Source organism: Aquarana catesbeiana, linkage group LG07 (genome assembly GCF_042186555.1).
Source record: "Aquarana catesbeiana isolate 2022-GZ linkage group LG07, ASM4218655v1, whole genome shotgun sequence".
Taxonomy (NCBI): Eukaryota; Metazoa; Chordata; class Amphibia; order Anura; family Ranidae; genus Aquarana; species Aquarana catesbeiana.
In genome coordinates this window covers 193,613,522-193,640,989 of record NC_133330.1, presented here as the reverse complement: position 1 = coordinate 193,640,989, position 27,468 = coordinate 193,613,522, and the positions used below count along the sequence as shown (strand labels likewise).

The window sequence follows — 27,468 nt, the reverse complement described above, 5'->3', positions numbered from 1 at the left end:
TAGTAAAACATAATAAATAATAATAGGCATTGGTCCGGCTCGTCCGTCCGGAAACCAAGCCTCACTTCCAGTGTCCCTGTACAGCAAGTGTGGGTGCAACGCCGCCGCCGCGCTCCACGCGCGAATCCAAGCCTCACTCTCTTGTAGCGCAGTAACGTCACTCCCATATCCAGAGAGCGGCGGCGGTGCGCTCCAACTCGTCAACCAAGCCTCACCTTCAGTTAGCTGTCCATCATGTCCTATAGGGACACCGCTGCACTCCAGGAAGTAGAACCAAGCCTCAGTATGGGGCCGGCCAAAAAAAAACTAAAGTGTCAGCAGAGGTGGACAGCAACAAAAGCGGAGATGGCGAGATATATGAGGACTTGGATTGCTCAGATTATTAAACTTAAAAGATAAATAATATGAAGTCATAAAATGATGAGCTTATAAGGGGGAGCGTCCTCCCAACATTCAATGGTACGAATTATAAACTCAAACATAGGATCTAAAAGACACTGCCAATGGAGGGCATCCATACATTTATAAGAAATTGACAATTGGGCAGCCCAAATCGCATATAAAGTGTATATAATTAATCCAAAAACCGTAAAGGTGATGAATCATAAAATTGCATGAATATTAAAGTTTTAATTATAAAACATGTCAGTATTTGTGCTTGATTAAATCACACATAGCTATGCTTGATTTAAAAAAAGGAGAGATCATATCAATAACTAAGCCTGGTTAATAAAAGAGTTGATGTCCCATTTAACGTTAATACCCTGCGGGAAATGGGACCCCAACTCGTATATCCAGTATGTCTCCAAACGGGAGACACCCCTAAGAGTCGACAACCCCCCCCCCGCCAGGGGGCCACATATCTATATACGATAAGAAACTAAGTGCCTGCAGGGTTTCGATTATGAAATTCCCTATAATGCCTGGGGACAGTATGCTTGATACTGCCTGCTTTGATGAGATTAATGTGCTCCGAAACCCGTACCTTGAATGATCTAATGGTACGGCCCACATATTGTTTGCCACAAGGGCAAGTTAAAAGGTACACTATCCCAGTAGTGGCACAGGTGCAAAATTGCTTGATCGCATATGTACGGCCAGTTACAGTGGAAGAAAAACTATGACTTGCCCTTCTGCCGCAGGTGTTACACTGGCAAACTAAACATTTTTTACAGGGATAGAAACCGGTCCAGTCGTAAAAAAAGGATGGTTTTCTCGGTGGATCAATAACATTGGGTGCCAACTTATTCCTAAGGGATGGAACACCCCTAAAAACCACCTTAGGGGTCTCGGGCAACAGGGGTCCCAAAACTTTGTCAGTTTTTAAAACATCCCAATGATGCTCAAAGATCCTTTTAACATGCTTGTATTGCATAGAGAAGGACGTCAAGAAAGACCATTTGAATTCATCATTTGGCTGTTTGGGTCTGTCCTGCAATAATATCTGGCGGTCCATCTTACAGGCGTTCTCAATCTCTTTGTCCAGGTCAGACAGGTTATAGCCCTTCTCTGCGAACCTATCTTTCAAGATCCTGGCCTGAACATTAAAAGTGTCACGATCAGTACAGTTCCTACGCAGCCGTAAAAACTGGCTCCTAGGAACTGATCTGATCCAAGAACTATGGTGACAACTATCGGTCGGTATGTACCCATTTCTATCGGTGGATTTAAAATAGGTACTGAATCTAAATGCACCTTCCTTTCTTTCAATAACCAAATCCAAGAAATGAACTGAGGTTGTACTAGCCTCAAATGATAGGGGCAATACCTCTATCATTAGTGTTCAAAGTCGCAATAAAGCCGACCAGATCGTCATGACTACCTGTCCACAGGAGGAGGATGTCGTCTATGTACCGGGCCCACAACAGAAGGTGTGGGTTTTCCATGGCATAGACGACATCCTCCTCCCACTTGGCCATGAATAGGTTGGCCAGGCTGGGAGCAAATTTTGCTCCCATTGCCACCCCTTTATGTTGGCGATAGAAACTGCCATTAAACCAGAAATAATTCAATCAATCATAAAATTAATCTGGGGTAAGGCAAGGGAGGCATCCCTATTAAGAAAGCATTGTACCGCATCCACACCCTCACGGTGCGGAATGCAGGTATAAAGGGACGCCACGTCCGCAGTGGCCATGATGAGATCACCAGAATAGGAAACATTCGATAATCTAATCACGTCCTTGGTATCCTTTAAATAGGACAGCGTCTTAAGTACAGATGGCTGGAGAAAGAAATCTATGTATTTCCCGATTCTAGAAGTAACCGAATCGATACCACTAATTATGGGTCAACCTGGAGGATGTAGGGGGTCCTTGTGGACTTTCGGCAAATAATATATAACTGGAATACGCGGGGCAAGGGGGACTAAGAATGATCTCTCCTTTTTATTTAAAATGCAAGAATCAAAACCTTTGGTTACTAGTTTCTTCAATTCCTTTTTATACTCATATGTAGGGTTGTTCGGTAGTTCTATATAAGTCTCACGATCTCCTAAAATGCGATACATTTCATCCATGTAGTCTGATTTGTTCAATAAAACAATGCCTCCACCTTTATCGGCGGGGCGAATGACCAAGTTTTTGTTATCTCACAGGGTTTTTAGGCCCACTGAAGGTAAAGGGTTATAAAATGTATGCTTAAGTGGGATGTTTGCTAGGTCTCTCAACACTAATTCCTTAAACAGATTAATAGTTGGTGGAAGTTGTGTTGGGGGACTGAAAAGGGAGGGATTGGATAAGCCAGAATGTAACGTGCCACCCTGGCTATATTTCTGGTGGGGTTCGAGATGATATATCTTTGGACATTGATTTTTCTAATGAACTTTTGAATATCAATGAACGTGTTAAATTTATTAAGTTTATGTGGGGGTCAAACTTAAGACCTTTGTTTAGAACACTCTTCTCGTCCTGACATGTTAAGTTCTTTTTCGTTTTTCGTCCACTCCCAGTGGGGGTCATATTTGTTTATAGAGCGGTGGGGTGAGAGGGTTCCACACCCCAGATGATGACTTTTTAGTTGAAACATGTCGGGTGGACCCCTCACGACTGCCGCTATACGATTTTTTTTATGCTGTTTCCTATCTTCTGAAAATGTGAGTTTGTTTTTAATTATCTTTTAATAAATCCAAGTTTAAACGTTATCACGCTATATGAGTATTTTTTACTCTTCGCATGCAATACGAATTATTCGTTTGGCCCATGGTGGTGTATCTATTGATGTGGAAGCCGTGTTGACATCTCTTCCTACCTTGTGGTGATGACATCTGACCAGACATACTACCCAGACCTGTTGGTCATCAAGCTTTTTTGACCTGTATGGCGTATGCCATTTCAGGCCATTAAACTCTGGTTAAGCCTCCACTATTTCTGGTGATGGTCCCGGCACTGATTTCAATCTTCCGTGCACCTTTGGTCTCTCCACGGTCCACTTACCTGCCAGATTGGGTCTAACAATCCCCCTGTGCGTTTGGGAGGCATTAGTCCATCATTGCCTATGCACTACCACCATAGACTTGTTTTTTTTCACAAATATTTCACATATTTGATATGGACTATTATATATATTTTTTTATGTTATTCACTTATTGTTTGAGGTGTTGAATGCATATAATTGTTATTCCTTCTTTCATATCAGTCACTGTTACATTTGCTTGTTTGGTGCACTACAATTCCACCGAGTAGTTTTTTAGAATACCTACATAAGGCTATTAATTCCTTATATTGTTTATATCTACTATATATATTCACTGAGCTTATAGCGCTACACTTTTAATAATAAAGAAATTAGGATTTTTGGTTATAATATACATCTTTATCTTGTAGTTTATCACAGGGACCCGTCCCCTTTTTGTTACTCTTGCTTGCTACAAAACGTAGACCTTGCAGAGCTGGAAGTATGCCTAGGTGGGGAATCCTGCCTTTTTTTTTTCTTTTTTTTTAGCCCATTTTCCTGAAGGTGTCAGCCCAAGTATTTATGAATATAAGGTTCTCCCTGTTTCCTATAAGGTACTCCAAGAAAATGATTTTACATATAAACCACCAATTCCAATTTTTCACTGATGGTAAACTTAGCTTAAAGCGTTACTAAACCCAAAACAGTAAAATCGGTGTGTATTTGCAGTAAAGCATGCTTGTTATACTAACTGTGAAACCTAAGGGGTTAATCATCTGCATTGTGTAAAAAGGCTGTTTTGCTCCAGTCTCATCTGATCCTCCCCTTCTTAAAGAGTACCCAAACGATCTCCAGATATTACAGAGGCTAGGTGACTAGCTGCACATGGTCAGTTTGATGTGTATTGCTAGAGAATTTTTTTTATCTTGGGAGAGTGCGTGTGATCAGCACATGGCCAGTCAGCACTGTCCAGACAGAGGGTCAGGGGACCTACAGCCTTATAGGACAACCTGGGGAGAATGAAAACTCATTCTACAAGCTTTAACCAGTGCTCTGCTGGACACTGTTAGAAGTCACAAGACTGCATTCAATGTTCTGTGTACTGTGGGAGACCAGATATAGGGAATGCAGGGTCCTGGGTTTTGTTACACTTTAATGTATTTTTAACCTATTTCCTCATATGTAGATTTAAGTTGCCTAGGTTTGTGACAGGTCTGCTTTAAGAGTAGGTTCTGAGATGTTTTTATTGTTTCTTACCTTGGTTTACTTTACCTTATTTTTTGCAGGTGACCTTACTAAGCCTCTTCCAATCATTGAAGTGGGTGAGCACAAAGACAAGGTGATCCAGTGCCGATGGCATACACAAGATCTCTCCTTCCTTTCATCGTCAGCTGATCGGACTGTATCCTTGTGGACTTACAATCCTTAGTCATAGACTTAAGAAAGAACCACATGGCTATCTTCAAAGAGGCTAATGTCACATTTCCGATCTGGTTGCAATGGTTTTGCTTTTAATGGTTTAACTCTGAAGCTGCCAGAGAGGTATGTCATTCTATGCTTGTACCCAGCAGCAACTCCTAGTACCAGCATGCTTTTAGTGGAAATGAAATGAAGGATCTGCAGAGGTATAGCATGTTGTCACAAGCCTCCATATTCTGGTGGATGGGATGTAATGCTGACTTTCTAGCTGTTCGCTCCTCTCTCCAAACAAGCTGTAAAAGGACATGGTTGCACTGTCGCAGGAAACATATTTTTCTTTACTTTAAAAGTAAAGCAAAATCACATCCTAAATATTGTCAGTTATTCTATTATCTAGTTGATTCATTCATTTGTATTCCCTTCTCACCTCTCTGGCAGCAGAAAAGGTCATATTGATTTTACTGCAGAAGGTCCTGTAGCATTTTTCCTACATTAATCTATTTTAGTAAAAGTTATGACCAATGCTAGTATAAACTACATACATTATGGTCACCTCATATACGTATATCCTCCCTTCATTTATTGCTGAACTCACTGAACTGGAAGGCAATCAAATTATGTGTGACATCTGTTTGTTTTGGGTTAGTGAATCACAGTAGTGAAGGACGTATAAGAATGACCCATACACACGTGCACCTTAAAAATGTCAGTTCTTTTATTTCTGTCCTGACCGATTCCATTAAAATGTTACTATTGCCACCTGCTGACAATTGAAGGAAAACTGTACCGGGAAAGTATAGGGACTGTTGGGGCTTGTTCAGACGTGTGGCCAGGGAAAGCTAAAAGCCTGACTGCTCACCTAAACAAAGACATGCAGTTGCTCAGGGTTGAAAGAATGCTGTGACAAAAATTAAGCCCCCTTGTCATGTTTGAGGGGGGGCGCATCAGTACCGCTGTCAAATGCGACACATTCAAAATAATGTGATCCGGGGCAACCGCCCTACAACTGTATGCAATGTACATAGCTGTGCCGTGGTGGTGCAGCCTTCAGAGGATTGAAACAGTCTTTAAAGAGGCGACATATCGCCTACCAGCCACCTGTCGGCCATCTTCTGAAAAGTGCTAACTGCAGATTTCAGAAAGGTGGCACTGAAAGAGTCCTTACCGTTGACCTCTGGTTATGACAGTTCTCGGGCTGTTGTGTTGATTCGGTGGCTTCAGTACTTACCTAGGACAAATATGCAGGTTGGCAGTTCTGACATTACACTAATCTGAATGCTTGTCCCAGTTCAATGACCCAAACATTTTGCAGATAGACATCAAAGCAGCTAGCATTTTTAGGAGGTCAGACTCCATATTTCTCTGTCTGGTGGCATAGTGTGTCTGCTGATTTGGTGCCACCTAGTATTTCTAAAGAACTTCATAGAGATGAGAGGATAAAATAAGACTATCTTGTGTGGAGAACTTACCCTATGGTGCAACCAGATAACCTGTGCTGTGTGGTATGTAGGCTGACATTGCTGATCACTTGTTCAAAAATGTTAGTTGCCTGGCTGCCATTCTGTATGCAGATTAATATTTTTATTTTCATTAAGACTTTACGCTGCATGCTTGTTCCAGGCCAGTGACTAGAAGTATTGAAGACAGAGACGGCAAGACCATGCATTTCCAGAAAGTCAGAAATGGCAGCCTCCACATTTCCCATAGTACAGGTTGCCTTTAGAGCCCATATACATTATTGTGTTGCAGAAATGTGCTGTTAAAATATGTTAATGCAAGGCACTTTAACAAACAAAACACCATGCTTTGCGATGCCATTCGTTTTGAAACAGACTTGCACTTAAGTGCACTGTACCACAGAGATCTAAACTGTCTTTTTGTTGTGGGTGCTGCATTGTAAATAATGCTGCATGTTAATTTACAATGTGTGCATTGCTAGCCTGTGAATGGGCTGCCTTCATGCATCACATGTTAAAATGGAAAAATACCTCATGTTAATTCAAGGGTAACATACCACAGTTCATTGCAACAGTCTGCACGGGCAGTCAAGCTGTAATCTGTATTATGGCAGTCATTTGCTATAATGATTTGATGCTGAATTATTTTTTCCAGCTAACCAAAATGCTTTCCTTCAGGGCTGGGACGCTACTACAAGTTTATAATAATATAATCCAACAAAGGAAATATGGCGAGCTGTTTCCTACTTGCCCCCCCCCCCCGTATCAAAACCTGCACTTTGTGCCCTTTAAAGATCAGTAAGGGGAGTACAAACTAAATTGTATGAAACTACTATACAGAACATGTATGAATAAATGTTGAGAAACTTGTTATAGCTGAAAATATCAAAGACAAAATTCTGATCATGAAGGGCTCTAAAATAGCTTCTCCTCATCCTGACATCACTGATAATTGGATGCACTGACCCACACATAACATATTCATAAAGCATGGAATCCCCTACGTTCTGTACAGGTATCAGTGATCCTAGGTACATTTTGCAAATTTTATTATCGCTTCTTTATGCGAGGCAATTTATGTATTGGGTTTAGTGTCCCTTTAAAGCAGAATAGATCTTTTATTTTCTTAAATGTACTAAGCATTCACACATAATTGCTGGATTGTTTTATTTTATTTTTCTTCTGAAATTACCAAAGTTAAAAAGTCAGTGTTCCTGTCACAAGTCTTGATAATTCAGTTTGAGCACACGTGGAAAAAAATGGAGATCAGCCATCAAAATGAGTAGATTCGACCATTGTAGGCAGCTGAATTTATATTTTTCCAGGTTGTGCTTGACCCTTCATTCCATCCATCCCAAGCCTTCTTATTGGCCAGTAAGATCGCATGTCTTGTTAAAGGACCAGTAGGAGTGGGGTTGAGGCTAAGTTAAGCTTTTACAGAAGAAGTTTAGATGTACATAGAAGCTCAGCTATCTATATATTTGAATCGATGGACCATTTTGCAGGCGGTTTCCAATGAAGACAACCTCTGCTCATGTAATTTTCTCATTCTATGCTCTATTTAAATTGTTTAGGTTTGTGACAGGTTGACTTAAGGTAAATTCTGCCCTCATTTCAGCTGTTCCCCTTTAATAATAAGCCAATCTACAAAGAGCAATCTATTTTCATTATGAATGTGTTGTGCTATGCTGTGTGATTGCAGATGGATAACGTTATCTTATGTACAAGTGACTTTCATGGTGTTGCACAATATGGCAATCATGGGTTAAAATGGACAATTTTACCGAAAACTCAGACCTAGAACTTTTCTTTTACCATGGTATTAATATTACATAGTTTGTCTAAATCAGTTTTAATGCACTGGATCCAGACCTATAGCTCTGTTATCCATGTCTGCTTACAGGTCCTTCTAAGCTAGTAGCCGTTAAATTGCCGTAACAATAATGTACCAATAACATCCCGCCAGGCAAAACAAGATGCTCCGCACTAATATATACAGTATGCTTAATTTTATTGTGGGGTGACATGCTGCTAGATTGTTCAGTGTTTATATTGTTGTTTTACTTTTTTTTTTTTTAAACATAGAAATATATGCAGCACAAATCAGATTTCTCTGCACTCCATCTGCTTGCTAAATGGCCAGTAATATATTAAAAGGCAGTGATGGGGTTAAATGTCACTGTGTGTTCATGATTACACGTATAACCCTTTAGGTGCCAGAGAGAGTTCTGTGTATTACAGCATGGCACATTAGCATGGAACACTTTATTTCATTTTCAGAGCAAAAACCAACTTACTTGGATATTGCACTTTGTTTTGTGTTAACAGTCTTTTTGTCTTTTTTTACCACTCCAAGACTACTTGTGTATGGTAGAAAAAGAATCTGAAAACTGTACTCACTAATGTAAATGCTAATATTTCTAGACTATTCTGTTCATACTGTATATTTTTATTTTTGTTAAATTAAAAAAAAAATCCTAAATCAGATTTAGGAATGTTTTATTTATTTGATATAAAGTGAAAATATTGTTTGTTCTTTTAACATACTAAAAACTCTGTGCACTGTATGCAGATATTTTTTACATATTGTTCCATGTGGAAATGTTACTTTTGAAATTGTAATTGTGCTGCAGTATGATTAAAGATGTTAAAGATAAATAATTTCAGCTTCTAGTGATGGGCAAGTTCTGAAAAAGTGTGAAAATTAATTTTATGTAGCATTACACATTAGAAGTTGTTTTGTCTATATGGGACGCATGTATTTTATTTTCACAGTGGGAGTGCAACTGTCAGAAATGTGCAAAAAGTAAAGTGTTAATGTGGACTTTAGCTTTTGTAAGATCCATATGTACACCGAGCTTCTACAAAACATATTAAAGCAGTTTTGTTGAAACCTTCAGGGCTAGTTCACACCACATGCAGTCCAGTGCATTTTTTTCTGCATCAAAAACGCATGGACAGTAGGTTACATGGATTTCAATGGTAAAGTACACTACATTGCAGTGCATTCCAGCACAGTCAACAAAAGTAGAATAAACTGCATGTTTTCTGCAAGGAACTTCACTGAAAAGCGGCACAACGCATTAAAAATGCACCAGGTCACATTACAGGAAACTTTGGGGGGAAAATGGGGGGGATTGCACTGGAATGCACCAGAATGCATCCGGACTGCATTTCTGTTGTGTGAACTGGCTCTCAACCCTTTGTCTACCACGTGTGTGGGTCATGGCAATCTGCCCTCTCTGTATTTTTATGTAACATTGATCTGATTTCTGCTTAATGCAGAGGTGGTAGTCCCCTGGCACACTCTTGGTTCCTGTGGTTTACCTAGTTCTCCTGGCAGCCTGGAACCACTGGAAGCAATTATAGAATGGTAAGTGGGTAAAAGACTGTGGATCCCCAATCTCACTGTGCAGTGAACCTGGAAGTGCTCATATCTGAGAACTTCTGGATTCGGCAGATCCTGTCCAGTTATGGATGAGATAGGAGACTGGAGCTTCTTTTTGTCTTGCATACAACAAATTACACCCCAAAAAACATTCTGCTACTCTTCCAGAGTATGGCGATACCACATGTGTGAGACTTTTACACAGCCTGGCCACATACAAAGGACCAACATTGAAGTAGCATCTTCAGGCGTTCTACAAGCATAAATGACACATCTCATTTCTCAACCACCTATTACACTTTTGAAGGCCCTGGAGCACCAGGCCAATGGATTTGCTTATAAAATGACCCAGTTTTGGAATGCAAACACCCCAACATATAATCTATGAGGCATAATGAGTCTTTTGAACGGTTCATTTTTTTCCAGAAGTATTTGTAAAATGTGGAAAAAAAATAAACGCTTTTTTTTTTTTTTTTTTACACAAAGTTGTCAATTTATAAGAGATTTCTAACACATAGCATGTATATAGCAAAAATTACACCCCAAAATACATTATTCTACTCTTCCAGAGTATGGCGATACCACATGTGTGAGACTTTTACACAGCCTGGCCACATACAGAGGCCCAACATTGAAGTAGTACCTTCAGGTGTTCTAGGAGCATAAATTACACATCTCATTTCATTCCTACCTATCACACTTTTGAAGGCCCTTGAGCACCAGCCCAGTGGAATTACCCACAAAATGACCCCATTTTGGAAAGCAAACACCCCAACGTATATTCTATGAGGCATGGGCTGTAAATAGGTACTCGGTACTCTGATGGGCTGGAGACAGGTACTCGCGTAACTTGATGAGCTGCAGACAGGTACTCTGTTACTCTGATGGGCTGGTGACTGGTATTCGGTTACTCTGAAGGGCGGTGACAGGTACTCGGTACTCATATGGACTGTGACAGGTACCTGTATGGACTGTCACAGGTACTCGGGTACTCTGATGGACTGTGACAGGTACTCATATGGACTGACAGGTACTCAGATGAACTGTGACAGGTACTTCTGTAGTCTGGGGAGCAGACAGGAGGGATGGGCTAGAGCTGAGTGCAATCAGGGGAGACACCAGAGAGCACAACAGTCTGTTGAGAAAGACCTGGAGATACGGTGCTGAGGTGACACTGTGACAGTTCTTTTCTCTTTTGGGTTATATACTGAGGGAACGGATATCATATCTGGAGCGAGTGAGAATACCAACCATTTAATCATCATCTGCAAAGGCCCTGGCTGGGTTGCAAGCCATCTGCCCTTATTGCTTGCTATTTGGTAAGCTCAATCTACAGCTACGGTGGTCAGGCTTCTCACTTTGTTTCTGTGTGCACATTATGGTGTTCGCTGTAATTTAAGTGCTCCAATTGGATGTCCAGATATATTACACTATGGCCAGTTCTCTTTTCTTTTTTTTGGTTTATATACTGAGGGAACGGAGATCTGAGCCTGGAGTGAACGGGATTATCAACTATACAATCACCATCTAAAAGGCCCCGGCTGGGTTGCAAGCCATCTGCCTTTATTGTTTGCTGTTTGGTAAGCTCAATCTACAGCTACGGTGGTCGGGCACTTCATCTTGTGTATGTGTGCACATCATGGTGTTTGCAAGACCCTAAATGCTTTTGTTGGATGCTCATAGATAAAACCTTTTGGACACTTCTTTTTTAGCGCAGCGTTTTGTTTTATTATATAAGGTACTTTGATGGGTGGTGACAGGTCCTCTTTATTGGGGGGGGCAATCAGTGTGTTTGGTGTACACTGTAAGCGGTAATGAGATGTTACCGCAATCTCCTTCTCACACACGATCGTTGTGTGAGAAGGAGAACCCGGTAACATCTCGTTACCGCAGTTTGTTGACATTTAGTAATCGGCTGTGCCGATCATGTGGTAAACAGCCGCCGGCCAATGACTGTTTACCAGCGTCGGTGACTTGCAGTGTTCCCTGGAACACGCCACCACCGACGTGCATGTGTCGTGCAAAGTGGGGCGGTACCACCTGTGATCGGCCGTGACTTAATCACGGCCGATCACGTGGTAAACAGCCATGCCCAATGGCTGTTCACCCCCCTCGGTGGCGAGTGGTGTCTCCGTGACACGCTGCTACCGAAGGTACAGGGATGCGCAGACATGATCGTGCGCATTCCCTGTTTAAAGCAGAATGAGAGCCGCGCCGCCTGGCCTAAATATGATGGCCGTCAGGCAGCAAGCGGTTCAGCACAAATTTCTGATAATTTTATGGAGAGGACTAAGAAGATATAACCACACCAATGGGGCAGCAGAAAACATATAGCACAGTGAGGAAGGTTTGTGGTCCAGGATGATAGGACAGTCAAAATTAGAAGCGCCCCCCCCCCACAGTTGCAGATTGCCGGCCGCCCGCATATCGGAAGCAGTGCCTAATTTGGCTCTCAGCCCAGTCCGCCCCATAAGACTGGTACTACACTAACAGCCAGCGGGGACTCTTTCCGTGCTGCCCCCTGCAAAGTGCTGCCCTAGACCTGGGCCTTGTCGGCCTAGGCCAGGATACAGGGTTGGTTACAGGAAAGTCTGCGTTTGCAGTATACTTTCTGCAGACATGCTTACCCTATAATCCACACCCTATTGCATAAGTACCTCAAAGGGAATCACCCCCACAGGTAGCTACAGCGAAAACCAGGTGAAAGGGAACAATGGCAAAACCTCAGGAGCACAGTCCCTCCCACAACTGTAGAGTGACAATACTTCCCTTAGTGAGGTAGGCAGCTTGCTATGTTACAATTTCTTGGACAACTAATAACTTTAATACAGCCATAACTGTCCAGCCTCCTAAAACTACAGGCCCCTTCTTCAGCTCCTCCATTTCACCTTACTTGGATCCCGATAAGCCCGGCCTAGAACAGGTGGAAATGGATAGAAATGCAGAGGATCGGGAGGCAGTGTTAAGCTGGGTACACATAGGCCGAATGTCGGAAGACAACGTCTGACATTCGGTCCATGTGTATGTCAGTCTGTCCGACAGGCCGAATGGCTGGCTTCTATGTGTCTGGCCGGCTTCTGTTGGACGTGCATGCTGGAAAACCAGCAGCCGACTGACTCCTGATCAGCGCTCTCAGCCAATGGCAAAGAGTGCTGATCGGTGTGTTCTGTCAGAACACAACAGCTCAGCAAGGAAGATACTTGGCTGCTGTCAGGTTTTTTTCCAGGCAACCTACTGAGTTGCACAAAAAAAAAAAAAAAAATGTTAGTGTGTACCAGGCTTTAAAGGCTGCAGAGTATTTCTCAACCCCAGATTTCTACAAACCTGAAGTTGCAGCTTGATGCAATATGCTTGCTAATATGGAAATGTTAACTACTGCTGTGTACAAAAACTTTGCCATTGTCACACTAGATTCTCCTGTCTCGCCATACCCTTTTGGGTACAAAGAGGCCTGCTCAATTAGCAATCTATGACACTTGGGTCAATCCTCTGATAATCATTGCCAAACTCCAGTGAAAAAAGGTCACTAATAGGTGTCTGTTCCGGCAGTTGATCCTGACACCTCAGGTTTAAACAAATCTCAGTGCACCAGCCGAAGATGTTCCTTCATTTAGAGATTCTGCAGGTAGCAGTTTTTGAGATGCTGGTGAAGGCTCTCTATACAAGATCATTATCACTGCAATTTCTGTCTGTCAAACTGCAGCTAACTAGACTAGGGCAAAGAATAACCAAAAAGATCCTGTATTCCAGGACTTACCTTAAAGAAGAACTCCAACTTTTCCTCCCCAAAACAGATGCATTGTGCATGTAAATGAATCACAACCCCAGTGTAAGCTTATGTGTAACTTACCTTTTTTTAGCTGTATACTGCAGGTTTCTGGGATGTCACTGCTCCTGGCTGAATTTCAAAGTTCTTTATAAGTCATTATACTACATGCCCCATCAACCTTTGAGCCTCTGTAGTTTCAAGGTGGGCTATGGAAGTCACTTGTACCAGTTCTTGGAGTTGATGTGGGTGGGTCCTAGGGTAATTGTGGGTGTTTCTGGGCCTTCATGTGGGTGGTGAAAGGAGAGGAATGGAATTGTGTTATAGCTGCCCACACTCCATTCCTTTCTGCAGTGAACAGAGTGCTGTACAGCAGGAAGTGTAACTTCACAAACCATCAACCATCTCTTGAACAAGAAATATGCTATTCTAGCTTTAAAGGGCGCAAAAAACATAGGCCTGGGCACATCCTATTCAATCACTCCGTGCAGTGCCCATTTCCCCCTGCTTCCTGGTGTCCCCATTTCCCCAGCTTCCCTTCTCTCCTGCCAGCTGCTGCAGGGGATGTTTCAGGATGAAGAATGGGGGGGAAGGGGACAGTAAATGTTTAATTTTCCAGCCCCTTCCTTTTCTGAATGAACATAGTGAGTGATCTGTACCAATCACTTCTATGTTCATTCTTAACTGAAGCATACTAAGCTATGTTTACTATGCTTTGTGAATGAACAGAAAGCTGCTTGGCATAGAGCACTTCCTATGCGTTCACTGTCCAGTGCAGCTGGGGCTGCAGAGAAAGGGATTGGGGGAAATCTCTGTCCTCAGTCCTTTTCTCTGTCTCATAAATGAGACATTGGGGATCTGTTTAGACCCTTCATGTTTTAACAAAGCTCCCTAATGGGGCTCCTAAAAATAATTTTAAAATAATTAAAATAAAAAGTGTGACAAACCTAGCCGGAAAAGAGGCTTTTGGAGGGGACTGAATGGCAGCCTCCTGCAAACCAATGTTCTATTATGTTTGTCTGCCTTGGATCACAGGATGTGTATTGCATTGGAGGGTTTGTGTCTGTCTATCTTTGATCACAGGATGTGTATTGCATTGGAGGGTTTGTGTTTGTCTGCCTTGGATCACAGGATGTGTATTGCATTGGAGGGAGGGGGGATTCTTCCAACAGCTCTCCCTGCTAACACTGTGTACTGATGAGACGTTAAACACACCTGACCTGTGTGTCCATTGTCATTGGACAGTTTAACCCGCCCTCTTTTCCAAGGGTGGTGGGGAAAGAGTCTCTGAGTTATTTTATCTGTTGTGTCCATGTGTTATAATAAAAGAAGTTGATTCCTGCTTGGAACCTGAAGACAGAGCCGTGTCTTGTTTTTGGGGGGGATTATTTGTATGGGTTCCTTGTTCGGCTGATTGGAGTGTTCGGTAGCTGCCTTTGTGTTTGGGTATGGAATGTCCTAAACGACTTTAACCCCTTTCATACTCGGGGTGTCGTTACACTGGTGGCAAGAAGCGGGATCAATCCCACAGCCCAGAAGGACAGCTACAACCGGAGACCGGCCAACAACCGCTTTGCGCAGTGGCAGTATCATAGCCAATGAGGTTCAACTGAGGCGTGATTATTGCTAATTGCTTCTCGACCTTTTGGCTAAGATCAAGTGTAGTATCTGTTCTTATCAGTTTCCAGGAGGTGGCGCTTGCTTCTGTCCCTGATCTATGGCGAAATAGAGATGGGATTGCGGTTGCTATGCAAAACCTGCTGGAGTGAAGGTGACCTGGAGCGGTTTGTAGCCCGAAAGGGAAGCCTTCTGATGGGGATGGAGAACCACGGGGTCTGAACCAGAGGGTCGGGACCCTGGCCTTCTGGCCTGGATTGGGGCGGATCTAGCTCCAGACAGTTATTTGGGAGAGAACGCTTACTCCTGCCTTGCAAGGGGGGGAGGGAGTGGCAAGTACTTCCCGAATGTAATTAGGAGGAGTGATGGGAGCGACGGCAGAGCCTGATGGTAAAGGGCTCTTTCCGGCCTCCTGATCTCCATATCCTTCCTGTCTGTGGTGGGGTCTGCTGTGGTCTGGGCTGGGGGGTCGGGGCTTTTTCGAAAAGCCAGTGGTGAATGTGCCCCTGAAGTGGCAGTTCAGGGGTGCCGTATAGTCACGGTGTGAAAGCACTTGATTTTATGGCACCATGGTCACTTCACCACAACACACGTTTTTCGCACCTGCCTCTTGGGCCGGGCCTTTTGGCCAGGACCAGGGGAAATTTTTATGCCTGGCCGGAGGGCCGGCCATTGTATATAGCACAATGGCCACTTTCACTCTCCCATCTCACTATCTTCCCCACTCTTTCTTTTACCCCTGTTTGTCACCTTTTTGTCTTTTTTTTGATTGTCTTTGTATACACGTTTTGTCACTGTGTGGCGAGTAGGGTGTGGGTCCTCGGGCCTACTCTGAAAGTCTTGGGAGGGGGTGGACATAGGCCTTTTGGCTTGGTTTGCCCTCTCCTTTGAGGGGTCTCTCTTCGGGAGAGCCCCACTGTACTTGGGTTGGTCTGCTTCGGCAGTCCTTCCAGTTGTGGGGGTCCGCCTGGTTTCGGCCGGATGGACCCTTTGTCTGAGTACCTCAGTCCCTGTCTGGAGCCTAACGCCCCGGGGGATCAGGGTAAGGTCCTTCCCCAGTGGAGGACTCTGTACACCCGTTGCACGTTTTTGTGTTTCACTCTTTATGTGTGGGCACTTTTTTTTGGCACCGGGTGGAAGTTTTTGAGGCGTGTTTTGCACGCCACTGGCTTTTAAAAAAAAAAAAAAAAAAATTTGTATGGGTTCCTTGTTCGGCTGATTGGAGTGTTCGGTAGCTGCCTTTGTGTTTGGGTATGGAATGTCCTAAACGACTTTAACCCCTTTCATACTCGGGGTGTCGTTACAAAAAGATACTGACACCGTTCACTATCCTACTGACACCAATCTCTGCTCTACTGACACCGTCCACTGCTCGATATACACACGTGTGTTTGTGCTCTGGCATGCACACAAATATAAGACTGATCACATGATCATGTTTTTTTCTGCTATGATCTCATTCTATTTAACAGAGAAATAGCAAATTGTCTTTGTTGAAGGCATGATTTGTAATATGTATATAGTGTTAGCACACACAACTATTTAGTCACACACAAATCTTTAGTTGTTGTAAAGTGAATGTGTAGTCACCAAACACACTAAAATTATTGTGAACAAACACACACTCCTTCTACAGAGTGTGAATGGGGCCTTAGATGCAAGGGATCACTAACATTCCTGAAATCATTGCAGTCTTAGGGCTTGTTTAAATTAATGGTGTAAAAATGAAATACAATCCCACTGTTTTACCGCCCCCAACTGCTACCCCTTTAGCTAAAGGGGTAGTGGCTGGGGGTGAATACATGTCATGACTGCGATACTCTGCTTCATGGGTGTGGTGGGCACTACTGCCTGCCAGACGCATCCAATTCTGGTGAATCGAGCCACGCTGCAATTGTGCGCAATGTGCATATTTGTAGTGCAGTACTGCAACATTTAGGGGGTCAAAATAGGTGATACATCTCACTATCTGTCAAAAGCTATCTGAAGAGTGATCTGAATGCAGATCACTCTTCAGTCTGCAAAGCAAGTGTAAATGTTTCATACCTCCTCCTGTGTCATTCTTGTCTTGCAGCATGCCAAAGAATAATGGCTTACTGCAAGACTACAGAGGAAGGGCTATGGGAGGTTATTATGAAGATGTTTCCTTCATATGTAAATGAGTCACTTTACAGAGGGCGGGACCTGAGGGGTGGGACTCTCCCTGTTCACAATGGTCAGCATATTTAACTGGGCAGGACTGAATTGTAATTGTGATCCATTCAATCCTGCCCAGCAACAGCACATCTACTGCCTTTCAGAACAGGCTGTGTATGACAGCGTTTCCTTTTTGAATAATAATGCTGTGATCTGTGAGGAGGGACTTGGGAGGTTTGGACTGTAGGTGAGACTGGGTGGGATTGAATGCTATTTAGGATTTATTCCATCCCACCCGCCATCAGAGCTGTGAAGGAAGTTACAGCATTTGCACGGGCTCAACCTCCTGTATCCATGCCGCTCATCAGTGTGGCAATTTAGTGCAGCCTATCAGTGCCGCCTGATCAGAATCAGTGAGGGAGAAAAATTACTTATTTACAAAAATTAAAATAAAAAAGACAGCAGTGATTAAATACCACCAAAAGAAAGCTCTATTTGTGTGAAGAAAATGGTAAAAAATTCATTTGAGCAGTGTTGCATGACCGCGTAGTTCTGCGAGTGGTCTGCGAGTGCACATAGTTCTGCGAGTGGTCTGCGTGTGCACATAGTTCTGCGTGTGGTCTGCGTGTGCACGTAGTTCTGCGTGTGGTCTGCGTCTGTATGTAGTTCTGCGAGTACCTGTGTATTGTCATCCGATCGAGGGTGAATACTGCTGTGCAAAATGTAAGCGCATTGTTTCCCTGGAAGCCCAGGTTCTGAATCTGGGGAAGCAACTGTCAGCACTGAGAAGTCCCTCCATACTAAAGGAGAGCCAGGAACGTACACAGCAGGGGCTAGCACAGAGGTGGGTGGAGACAAAGAGGTGCAGGCACTAGCAAAGAGTAGATGGATGACAGTCAGGAAGGGTAGAGGGGGAAGTGCCAGGGAGGCCGATCCAGGGCTAGAGCATCCCAATATGTACGCTCCATTGAGTGACATTGGTGAAACCAGTCAGGGACCAGCACTGCTGGAGCTGAGGGACTCTCCTAGCTGCCGGGGGAAGAACTCCTCCAGTGAGTGGGGGGGGGGGAAGCAAAGGGAAAGGAAAGAGATTCTGGTGGTAGGGGACTCAATTCTTAGAAGGACAGAGAGGGCAATATGTATATAGTTTGTTGTATACCGGGCGCTCGGGTTCGGCACATTATGGATCTGGTGGACAGATTACTGGGAGGTACGGGGGAAGACCCAGCTGTCATGGTGCATGTTGGCACCAATGACAAAGTCAGAGGCAGATGGAGTGTCCTAAAGAACGATTTTAGGGACTTAGGAGCTAAATTGAGGAAAAGGACCTCCAAGGTAGTATTCTCAGGAATACTACTGGTACATCGAGCCACACCAGAAAGGCAGAGGGAGATTAGGGAAGTAAACAAGCGGCTGAAGAGCTGGTGTAGTAAGGAGGGGTTTGGGTTCCTGGAGGACTGGGCCGACTTCTCAGTCGATAACCAGTACTATAGAAGGGACAGACTGCACCTAAATGAGGAGGGTGCAGATCAGTTGCGAATGAAGATGGCCAAAAAGTTAGAGGGTTTTTTAAACTAGGCGATGGGGGGGAGGGTCCAGAGGTAGAGATAGTCAGCACGGAACATATTCCAGAGGGTAGTATTGGGGCATTAGTGGTAGGTTGACCAAAGCACATAAACACAAGGTGAGAATAGTAGCAAGTCCTAGTTGCTATCTCGGAACACCCAATAAGAGGATAATATGCGACCGGTCTAAACTATGTGGCATGTTTACCATGCCAGGAGCCTGGCGGACAAGATGGGTGAACTAGAGATACTGTTGTACGAGGAGGATTTGGATTTTGTGGGAATTTCAGAGACCTGGTTCAACAGCTCTCATGATTGGCTGACAAACATTCAAGGGTATACCCTTTATCGCAAGGATTGAGAGGGTAAAAAAGGGGGAGGGATATGCCTATATATCAAGAATAATGTACAAGTGAATGTGAGAAGTGACATCACTATGGGAGCTAAGGAGGAGGTGGAATCCCTATGGGTAGAGCTCCAAAGGGATGAAGCTAAGGGAAAAATACTGGGAGTATGCTATAGATCCCCTAACCTGAGGGAGGAAGGGGAGATATATCTCCTATCACAATTTGGATTAGCAGCAAGGATGGGAAGTGTTATAATGGGGGATTTTAATTATCCAGACATAGACTGGGCGGAGGGAACTGTGCATTCATCTAAGGCTCGCCAGTTCCTAAATGTCTTGCAGGACAATTTTATGGGTCAGATGGTAGATGCACCAACTAGAAATAAAGCATTACTGGATCTACTGATTACCAACAATACAGACCCGATCACTGATGTGGAAATACAGGTCAATTGGCTTCAGTATAAATCACACAAATAGAATACATAAGGGGAATACAAAGACACTGAATTTCAAAAGAGCCAACTTCCTTAAACTATGCGAGAAGGCATAAATTGGGATAAAATCTTAGGAACAAAGAATACAGAGGAGAGATGGGTTTGCTATAAGGGCATTAGCCAATGAATCCCATTGGGTAATAAATTTAAAAGAGCGAATAAAAGTCCTGGATGGCTCAACTCCAATGTAAAAATGCATATAAAAGCAAAGGAGAAGGCCTTCAAAAAAATACAAGGTTGAGGGATCATCAGCAGCATTCAGATTTTATAAAGAATGCAACAAGAAATGTAAGGGCGCAATAAGGACGGCTAATATAGAACATGAAAGACACATAGCGCAGAGCAAAACAAATCCCAAGAAATTCTTTAAGTATGTAAAACAGTAAAAAAGGGAGGACAGACCATATTGGCCCAATAAAGAATAAGGAAGGACATCTGGTCACAAAGGATGGGGAGATGGCAAAGGTATTGAATTTTTTCTTCTCCTCAGTCTTCACAAGGGAATCGGGGGGCTTCAGTAACCAAAACTGCAGTGTTTATCCTCATGACACATCACAGGAAGCACCTCCATTGTTAACAGAGGACAGAATTAAAGTTAGACTTGAGAAACTTAACATTAATAAATCCCCGGGACCAGATGACTTGCACCCGAGGGTACTTAGGGAACTCAGTCAAGTAATTGCCAGACCATTGTTCCTAATTTTTACTGACAGTCTACTGACTGGAATGGTACCAGCTGATTGGAGAAAAGCCAATGTAGCACCAATATTTAAAAAGGGCCCAAAATACATCCCTGGGAATTACAGACCAGTTAGCCTAACATCAATAGTATGTAAACTCTTGGAGGGGATGATAAGGGACTATATACAAAATTTTAGTAATGAGAACGGTATCATTAGCAGTAATCAGCATGGATTCATGAAGAATCGGTCTTGCCAAACCAACCTACTAACCTTCTATGAGGAGGTGAGTTGCCAGCTAGATAATGGAAGGCCCATAGATGTGGTGTATCTGGATTTTGCAAAAGCATTTTTTTTCTTTTTGTAAAATTCTTTTTATTAAATTCTTTTTAGATAAACAAGTAGACATTGAAAAGGGAGTGACCCTGACACAACGCCAGTTCGCTCCATGACCAACATGATCAACAATGACACAAAAGTTCAATCTACCTAACATAGGCAACTGACTATGTGTTCACATTGAAAAACCTTCCCTTCTCCTGCCCCCCACCCCCTCCCCCCATAAACCCTTAACCCAGTTCACCACTATCCTCAGATGGCATATCCACCCTAAAAACACAAGGGGAATATATACCACAGGTGTACCCAAGTGGCTGATGCAATGATAAGGCACTGCATGTCTAATACCAGCAGACTATATTCAATATCCAGAGGACTTGTTTGCAATAATTTAAGTCTCACTTTTAGCATATCAGGAAAGCATTAAAAGTCTTTATAGCCCAGGCTCCTGAATCGATTATTACAGCATACAAAACAATGAACCATCTCATCCAACCATATTATCCGGATTGAACCATGCCTGCCATACTTAAACTTTTTCCCGCACCCTCTGGATTGGTACGTTGCCTTGTAGTAGGGCATCATGGAATTCACAATTCCCTTCCAAAAGGGTACACCAGGAGGCGTGGAAGACCTCCATTTCAATAATATAGCCTTCCTCCCATAGAAGAAAAGGATGTTCAGTAACGTTATAAGAGCTGTAGAAGGAACCACCTCCTCAACCAGGCCCAATAGACAGACCCTAATTGATATTGGGATAGGCACTTTCAGCATGTCTTCTATGCAGGAGGCCACCCCCTTCCCCGAAGGTTTTAATCTGAGGACATTCCCAGAATATGTGTTTAGCATCAGCCGGTGAAAAGCCGTATCTCCAGCACTCCGAGGAGACCGACGGGTAGATTACTGCAAGCCTGGCAGGAGTGAAATCTATTCTGTGCAAAAATTTGAAATGTATTAGCCTATCCCTTGCAGAAACCAAGTGTTTGAAGGGCTGATCCCACATATCATCCCATTCCTCCTCCTCTATATCGGGGACTTCCCCCTCCCAGCACTCCCTACACTTTGTCAGTGCAACCGGACTCCTCTTAAACAGTTCTTTATACATGACCAACAGGACTTTAGGAAGGTCTACCACCATAAGCATGTCTTCCAGAGCCGACGGGTTTGCAAAAGCATTTCCCCAGTTCCCCATAAATGTTTACTGTACAAAATAAGGTCCGTTGGCATGGACCACAGGGTGTGTACATGGATTGAAAACTGGCTACAAGGGCGAGTTCAGAGGGTGGTGACAAATGGGGAGTACTCAGAATGGTCAGGGGTGGGTAGTGGGGTCCCCCAGGGTTCTGTGCTGGGACCAATCCTATGTAATCTGTTTATAAACGTCCTGGAGGATGGGGTAAACAGTTCAATCTCTGTATTTGCGGAGGATAGTAAGCTAAGCAGGGAAATAACTTCTTTGCAGATGTGGAAACCTTGCAAAAAGATCTGAACAAATTAATGGGATGTGCAACTACATGGCAAATGAGTTTTAATGCAGAAAAATGCAAAATAATGCATTTGGGTGGCAAAAATATGAATGCAATCCATACACTGGGGGGGGGAAACTCTGGTGGAATCTAGGATGGAAAAGCACCTGGGGGTCCTAGTAGATGACAGGCTCAGCAATGGCATGCAATGCCAAGCTGCTGCTAACAAAGCAAACAGAATATTGGCATGCTTTAAAAAGGGGATCAACTCCAGAGATAAAACGATAATTCTCCCGCTCTACAAGACTCTGGTCCGGCCGCACCTAGAGTATGCTGTCCAGTTCTGGGCACCAGTCCTCAGGAAGGATGTACTGGAAATGGAGCGAGTACAAAGAAGGGCAACAAAGCTAATAAAGGGTCTGGAGGATATTAGTTATTAGATATTATAAAGGAAAGGTTGCAAGCACTGAACTTAATTCTCTCTGGAGAAGAGACGTTTGAGAGGGGATATGATTTATATATACAATATACCATACTGGTGACCCCACAATAGGAATAAAACTTTTTCGCAGAAGGGAGTTTAACAAGACTCGTGGGCACTCATTAAAATTAAAAGAAAAGAGATTAAACTATGTAAAGGATTCTTTACTGTAAGAGTGGCAAGGATGTGGAATTCCCTTCCACAGAGGGTGGTCTCAGCGGGGGGCATTGATAGTTTCAAGAAACTATTAAGCACCTGAACGACCGCAACATACAGGGATATACAATGTAATACTGACCTATAATCACACACATAGGTTGGACTTGATGGACTTGTGTCTTTTTTCAACCTCACCTACTATGTAACTTTGCACTTGTCATTCAAAGTGCGACAGCGCTGAAAGCTGAAAATTGGCCTAGGCAGGAAGGGGGTGAAAGTGTCCTGTATTGAAGTGGTTGTAAACCCTTTTGTCTTACTTTTATCTTTAGGTAAGCCTAGAATAAGGCTTACCTATAGGTAGTGGAAATATCTCCTAAACGTGTGCTGTTTGAGATATCTCACTTGTAGTGCACCGATAAGAAACGGACCACTGTGACGTTCCTTCCCCCAGTGTGTGCTGCGCATGCGCGGGAGTGACGTCACGTGCCTCTGGCCAGTCAGAAAGCCGGAGTCTGCGGCCCCGGAAGGAAGAGGGGTGAAGATGGATGCGGCCTGCACAGGGGACAGCGCAGACTTCGTTTGCAGGTAAGTGTCAATGGGCTAGTATGCTTTTAATTTGCAGGCCTTGCGGGGAGCAAAAGAGGAAGTAAAACCCATCAGGGTTTAATTCCTCTTTAAAGTTCCTTCATGATACTTAGGCTGGCCATACAAATACAAATTTTCTAAGTCAGAAGTTTTGTGCGTTTTTTGATCCGACGGTGCCACCATTGATTTTTGAAATTCGACCAACCAAGCCTTCAATTTCACCTCGTTGCTACAGAAAAGAATTTTCGTCGCCGGGAATCTTTTCTTTTCGGGAATTTTCTTTTCTTGCATTCATGTGCATTCCTTTTTCTATTACATTTCAAGGTCTGCATTTACAGACCTTTCTGATGCCCCTTTGCCTTAAAACAGCAATCCCACTGGCACAATTAACCTGTGCTGTTTGACCGCAATCTTTTAATGTGATTCAACGAAATATTGTAAACCACCTCACCATCCAATATCATGTATGTGTATTATTGTAACGGTATAAGCATCTATTTCTGTGCCTTCATGTTTTACTGTAATGTATTGATTATATATTTCAATTATGCTCTAGATGAACCCCTCCCTCTCTTTTGCATCCCTGAAGGATTTAACTGCATGCCGAAACGCATTGGATGTAAGGAGGTCTTTTTATATACCCGTTTGCATGGTGATAGAAACCGATTGTTTAGACAAATCAATATTTCGTTTTATTTTAAAACTTGTTTAATTACTAATAAAATGTGTTTATTATTATATTACTTTGTATATTCTTGTATATTTTTACACAAGATACTACTAGGTGCCTTAAAAGTCCACTTAGGGGAACCCTTTTTGTTTTTGTCTTGAATACTGGATGTTGCGCTTACAAGTTTAGGTCAGCCAATCGCCTTCCCTTCTATTAAAAGTCAGCAGCTACACTTTTTGTAGCTGCTGACTTTTAAATGGGTGGAACTCCCCTTTAATTATAAACAATGGTATACTCCTATTCTTAATATGGATAGCGACAAAAAGAAACCGTTTGAACTTATTGACCATACTCGACATAACTTAATAAGGAAGCTGTTGATTTTCAGAAGGTAGAAAGCTAAGATACCAGTTTTTTTTTTAATCGCTGCCTAAGGCCCACAAGTCCTTGGACGATCCTCCTGGACCTCCAATTATCTCACAGAAAAAATTTGTGAATATATTGACAAAATATTACAACCTTTTGTTTGTAACCAATTTACTTACGTCAAGGATACTTTACATTTATTGACCCTTTTGCATGACTTGACCTTACCTGACACTACATTGTTAGTCACACTGGATATAGAAGCTCTATATTCTTCCATACCTCGCAAAAAACTACAAGTCATTGGCAAAATCTTAGACAGTAGAGCAATTGACAAATGAGCCCACAATGTTTTTGTTATAAGATTGTTGGAATTTTTGTTGACCAATAACAAATTCCAGTGCAATAGAAAATAGGCTCAAGGCATAGTCATGGGCACGATGTGTGCCCCGGCTTATGCTAATATAGACCTGGGCGACATGGAGTTTTGACAGAGGGGGGTGTTGTTGGTGTGCCTGTCAGGACTTTGCCCTGGTACAGGTTCATAAACGACATCCTCGTCTTTTGGTCGGGTACTGAAAAGGAGTTATATAAAATTGTGGGAACTTTGGACACTAATCCTTATAACCTGAAGTTCGCCAGTGAACATCATCCTAAACATTACATTTTTGGACTTGACAATTACATTAAATGAAGTTGTATAGAAAATCGACCACAACAAACAGTCTGCTCTATGCTGGAAGCGTCCATCCAAGAACTTTGGTAAAATATATACCTGTCAGGCAGTATCGGAAAGCATATCGCAGCTGTACCAACCAGAAAGACTTTGCGCATGAGGCAAGGACTCTACAAAAGATTACAGAAGAGAGGATATAATAAAAAGTGTCTGACTAAGGCTTATAACTTATAATAGGGTTAGAGACAGCGCACGTGAGTCATTAATCTTTAAACAAGATGGAGGACAAAAGGAAGCGTCAGGTATAACCAGACTTAGTTTTACAGTACACACAGATGGCTGATAAGGTGAGAGATATTTGCTCTGTACATTGGCACCTTTTGAAAGAAGATGCCTTTGCTAACAGTTTTATCTCTGGAAATCCACAAATGGTGTAAAGGAGAGCTCGCTCTTTAAGCTACCTTCTGGTACATACTGATGTATCTTGGAGACCACTCCATCACCCTGATAATGCAGGAATTATTAGATGTGGATGTTGTGAGAACTGTTCGTATATATGATAAAGGGTGATGTCATTACATTCTATATATGTGTTTGAACATTTTGCGTGCGTGATGTTGCATAATGGTGTCATGTGTGTGCAGGGCAACATCACGCACACCGACAGCGAGGCATGGCGGCCATTTTCAAACAGGATTTAAGCTCATGGTGCCCAGCCTAGTTTTCAATTGCCTCTGAAGCAGCCAACCTGAGTCCGGAAAAAACGGTCAGGCCTTTCCTATTGTCCACCTCCTCACTTTATCTAACTGGTGATCCACTATGCTTTAAGACAAAGGACAAGTTTCTTCCCATATTGGGTTTTGGATCGAAGTGCCCACAGGCATTTGGAACTGATAAGTATATCATGCACACGTGTGACTCTGTGGAAATAGTAACAACAAATTGAATCTATAAACTACATGGTCCTTGCTTTCTTGGTAACCAGAATACTAAACAGTAACTGTGCTGGTCTGAATGTGTTCATATGTGGCTTGGGATTCACTGGTGTGCAAGGGAGGAGTGTTTATACCTATACTCTAGCTATGCCATACAGGCAAGGACTTTTCCCACGAAGCCAAGATGTTTCTAATAGCTGTTGAACAAATATCCTCCTCTGGACAACATCTCTGGAGTTTTTATTAGAAGATAGAACCAGTACATCATAGCCAAGGACTTCCTTCTTAATATCACATATTCTGGCTTTGTCATTGGATTATTACTTCTGCTACAAGATCATATATGCATTGTCTGAGTCCATACATATTTTTCATTCCAGGGAAGTTTACGTTTAATCCATGACCTTTTGTAGGATCACCAGTTCTAGTACCCTACCTTTACTTTCTATACGTATACTGTTATACGAATATATACATTATGGGTACATTTTGTATTAACATTCATGTGATTGAGGTGGATGAATGGTTTTAGGTGTGTGAATATTTACATGTTTGATACATTAATAAAATGATTCCCTAAAGCCCAGTGAGTTGAAGTATATAATTTATTGAATTTTTGAGGGTGGCTGAGCCAAATCAGGTTTTCCTGTTGCATCTCATGGCGGCATACACCTATGGGTTGTGGCTCCGCCCCCGCAACCTGATAGGACCGCGTAGCTATTAAAGTCTGAGAGAGCCCCTGCCCCAGCATTCTCCTTTTTTTTTCTCACCTGTCAAGGACCGAAACATGCATCCCTTACCTAAACATTCGCCCCAGCCAGGTTCTAGCCTCTCCTGGGTGGAAGTCCTATCCTGTACAGCCTCTAAATGAGCTTAATGGAAGGAGCCCCACTCTGATGGTCTCAGGGGTATGTTACAATGCATTACAAACCTTAAACAGGTTTATGGATCGCAGCGGTCTCCAGCTCCTTTCAGTGCACCTGTGGGTAACTTCCCCTCTTGTCTGTCTCCATAGCTCCAGCTTGTCCCCCCTCCGCTCTCTGTGCCTAGCGCCGAGCGTCCCAGCTCCTTGCGCATGTGCAAACAGCGGTATCTCGTCAGGGCATCCCACTTTCCAGCTTCCAAAATGGCGTCGGAGGCCTCGGAGCGCATCTGAGCATGCGCGAGCGTGACGTCATCACCGCCGCGACGGCAGCAAGTTTAAAAACGCTGTAATGTCAGCATTTCCTTGTCTCTTCTCTCCTGAGCCTGTAAGGAGGAATTTTGACCAGATCTCTTGCTACTCTACCCAGCTGTTCTACCCTGTCTCTCTCTTACTATCTCCATGCCCAGGTAAGATCTCTGTTTTTTTTCTTTGCTTGTTACTATCTGCTATCCCATGCATGCTAAGCCACCTATATATTATAGGTTGATTCATCACCTTTCATGGAGACCGCTGCCCAGGTAGACCATCGCCAGCCTACTAGGTAAGAGGGGATGATGGGTAAGTATGAAGAAAGCGAAAAAAGAGAGCCCTCACTAATGCTG

At 43.1% G+C, this 27,468-nt stretch overlaps 1 protein-coding gene and 1 pseudogene across 1 annotated transcript in view; both read left to right on the top strand.

The window, feature by feature from the left end:
• The window catches only part of WDR47 (WD repeat domain 47), a 271,732-nt gene extending 251,203 nt beyond the window's left edge, over window positions 1-20,529 (top strand). Inside the window, exon 15 of the mRNA XM_073592940.1 lies at window positions 4,680-20,529. Within this exon, the coding sequence (XP_073449041.1) occupies window positions 4,680-4,822 (143 nt within the window). The 3' untranslated portion in view covers window positions 4,823-20,529. The remainder of the gene's footprint in view (window positions 1-4,679) is intronic.
• LOC141104012 (U4 spliceosomal RNA) lies at window positions 14,993-15,057 on the top strand (annotated as a pseudogene).
• Window positions 20,530-27,468: the final 6,939 nt, after the last annotated feature.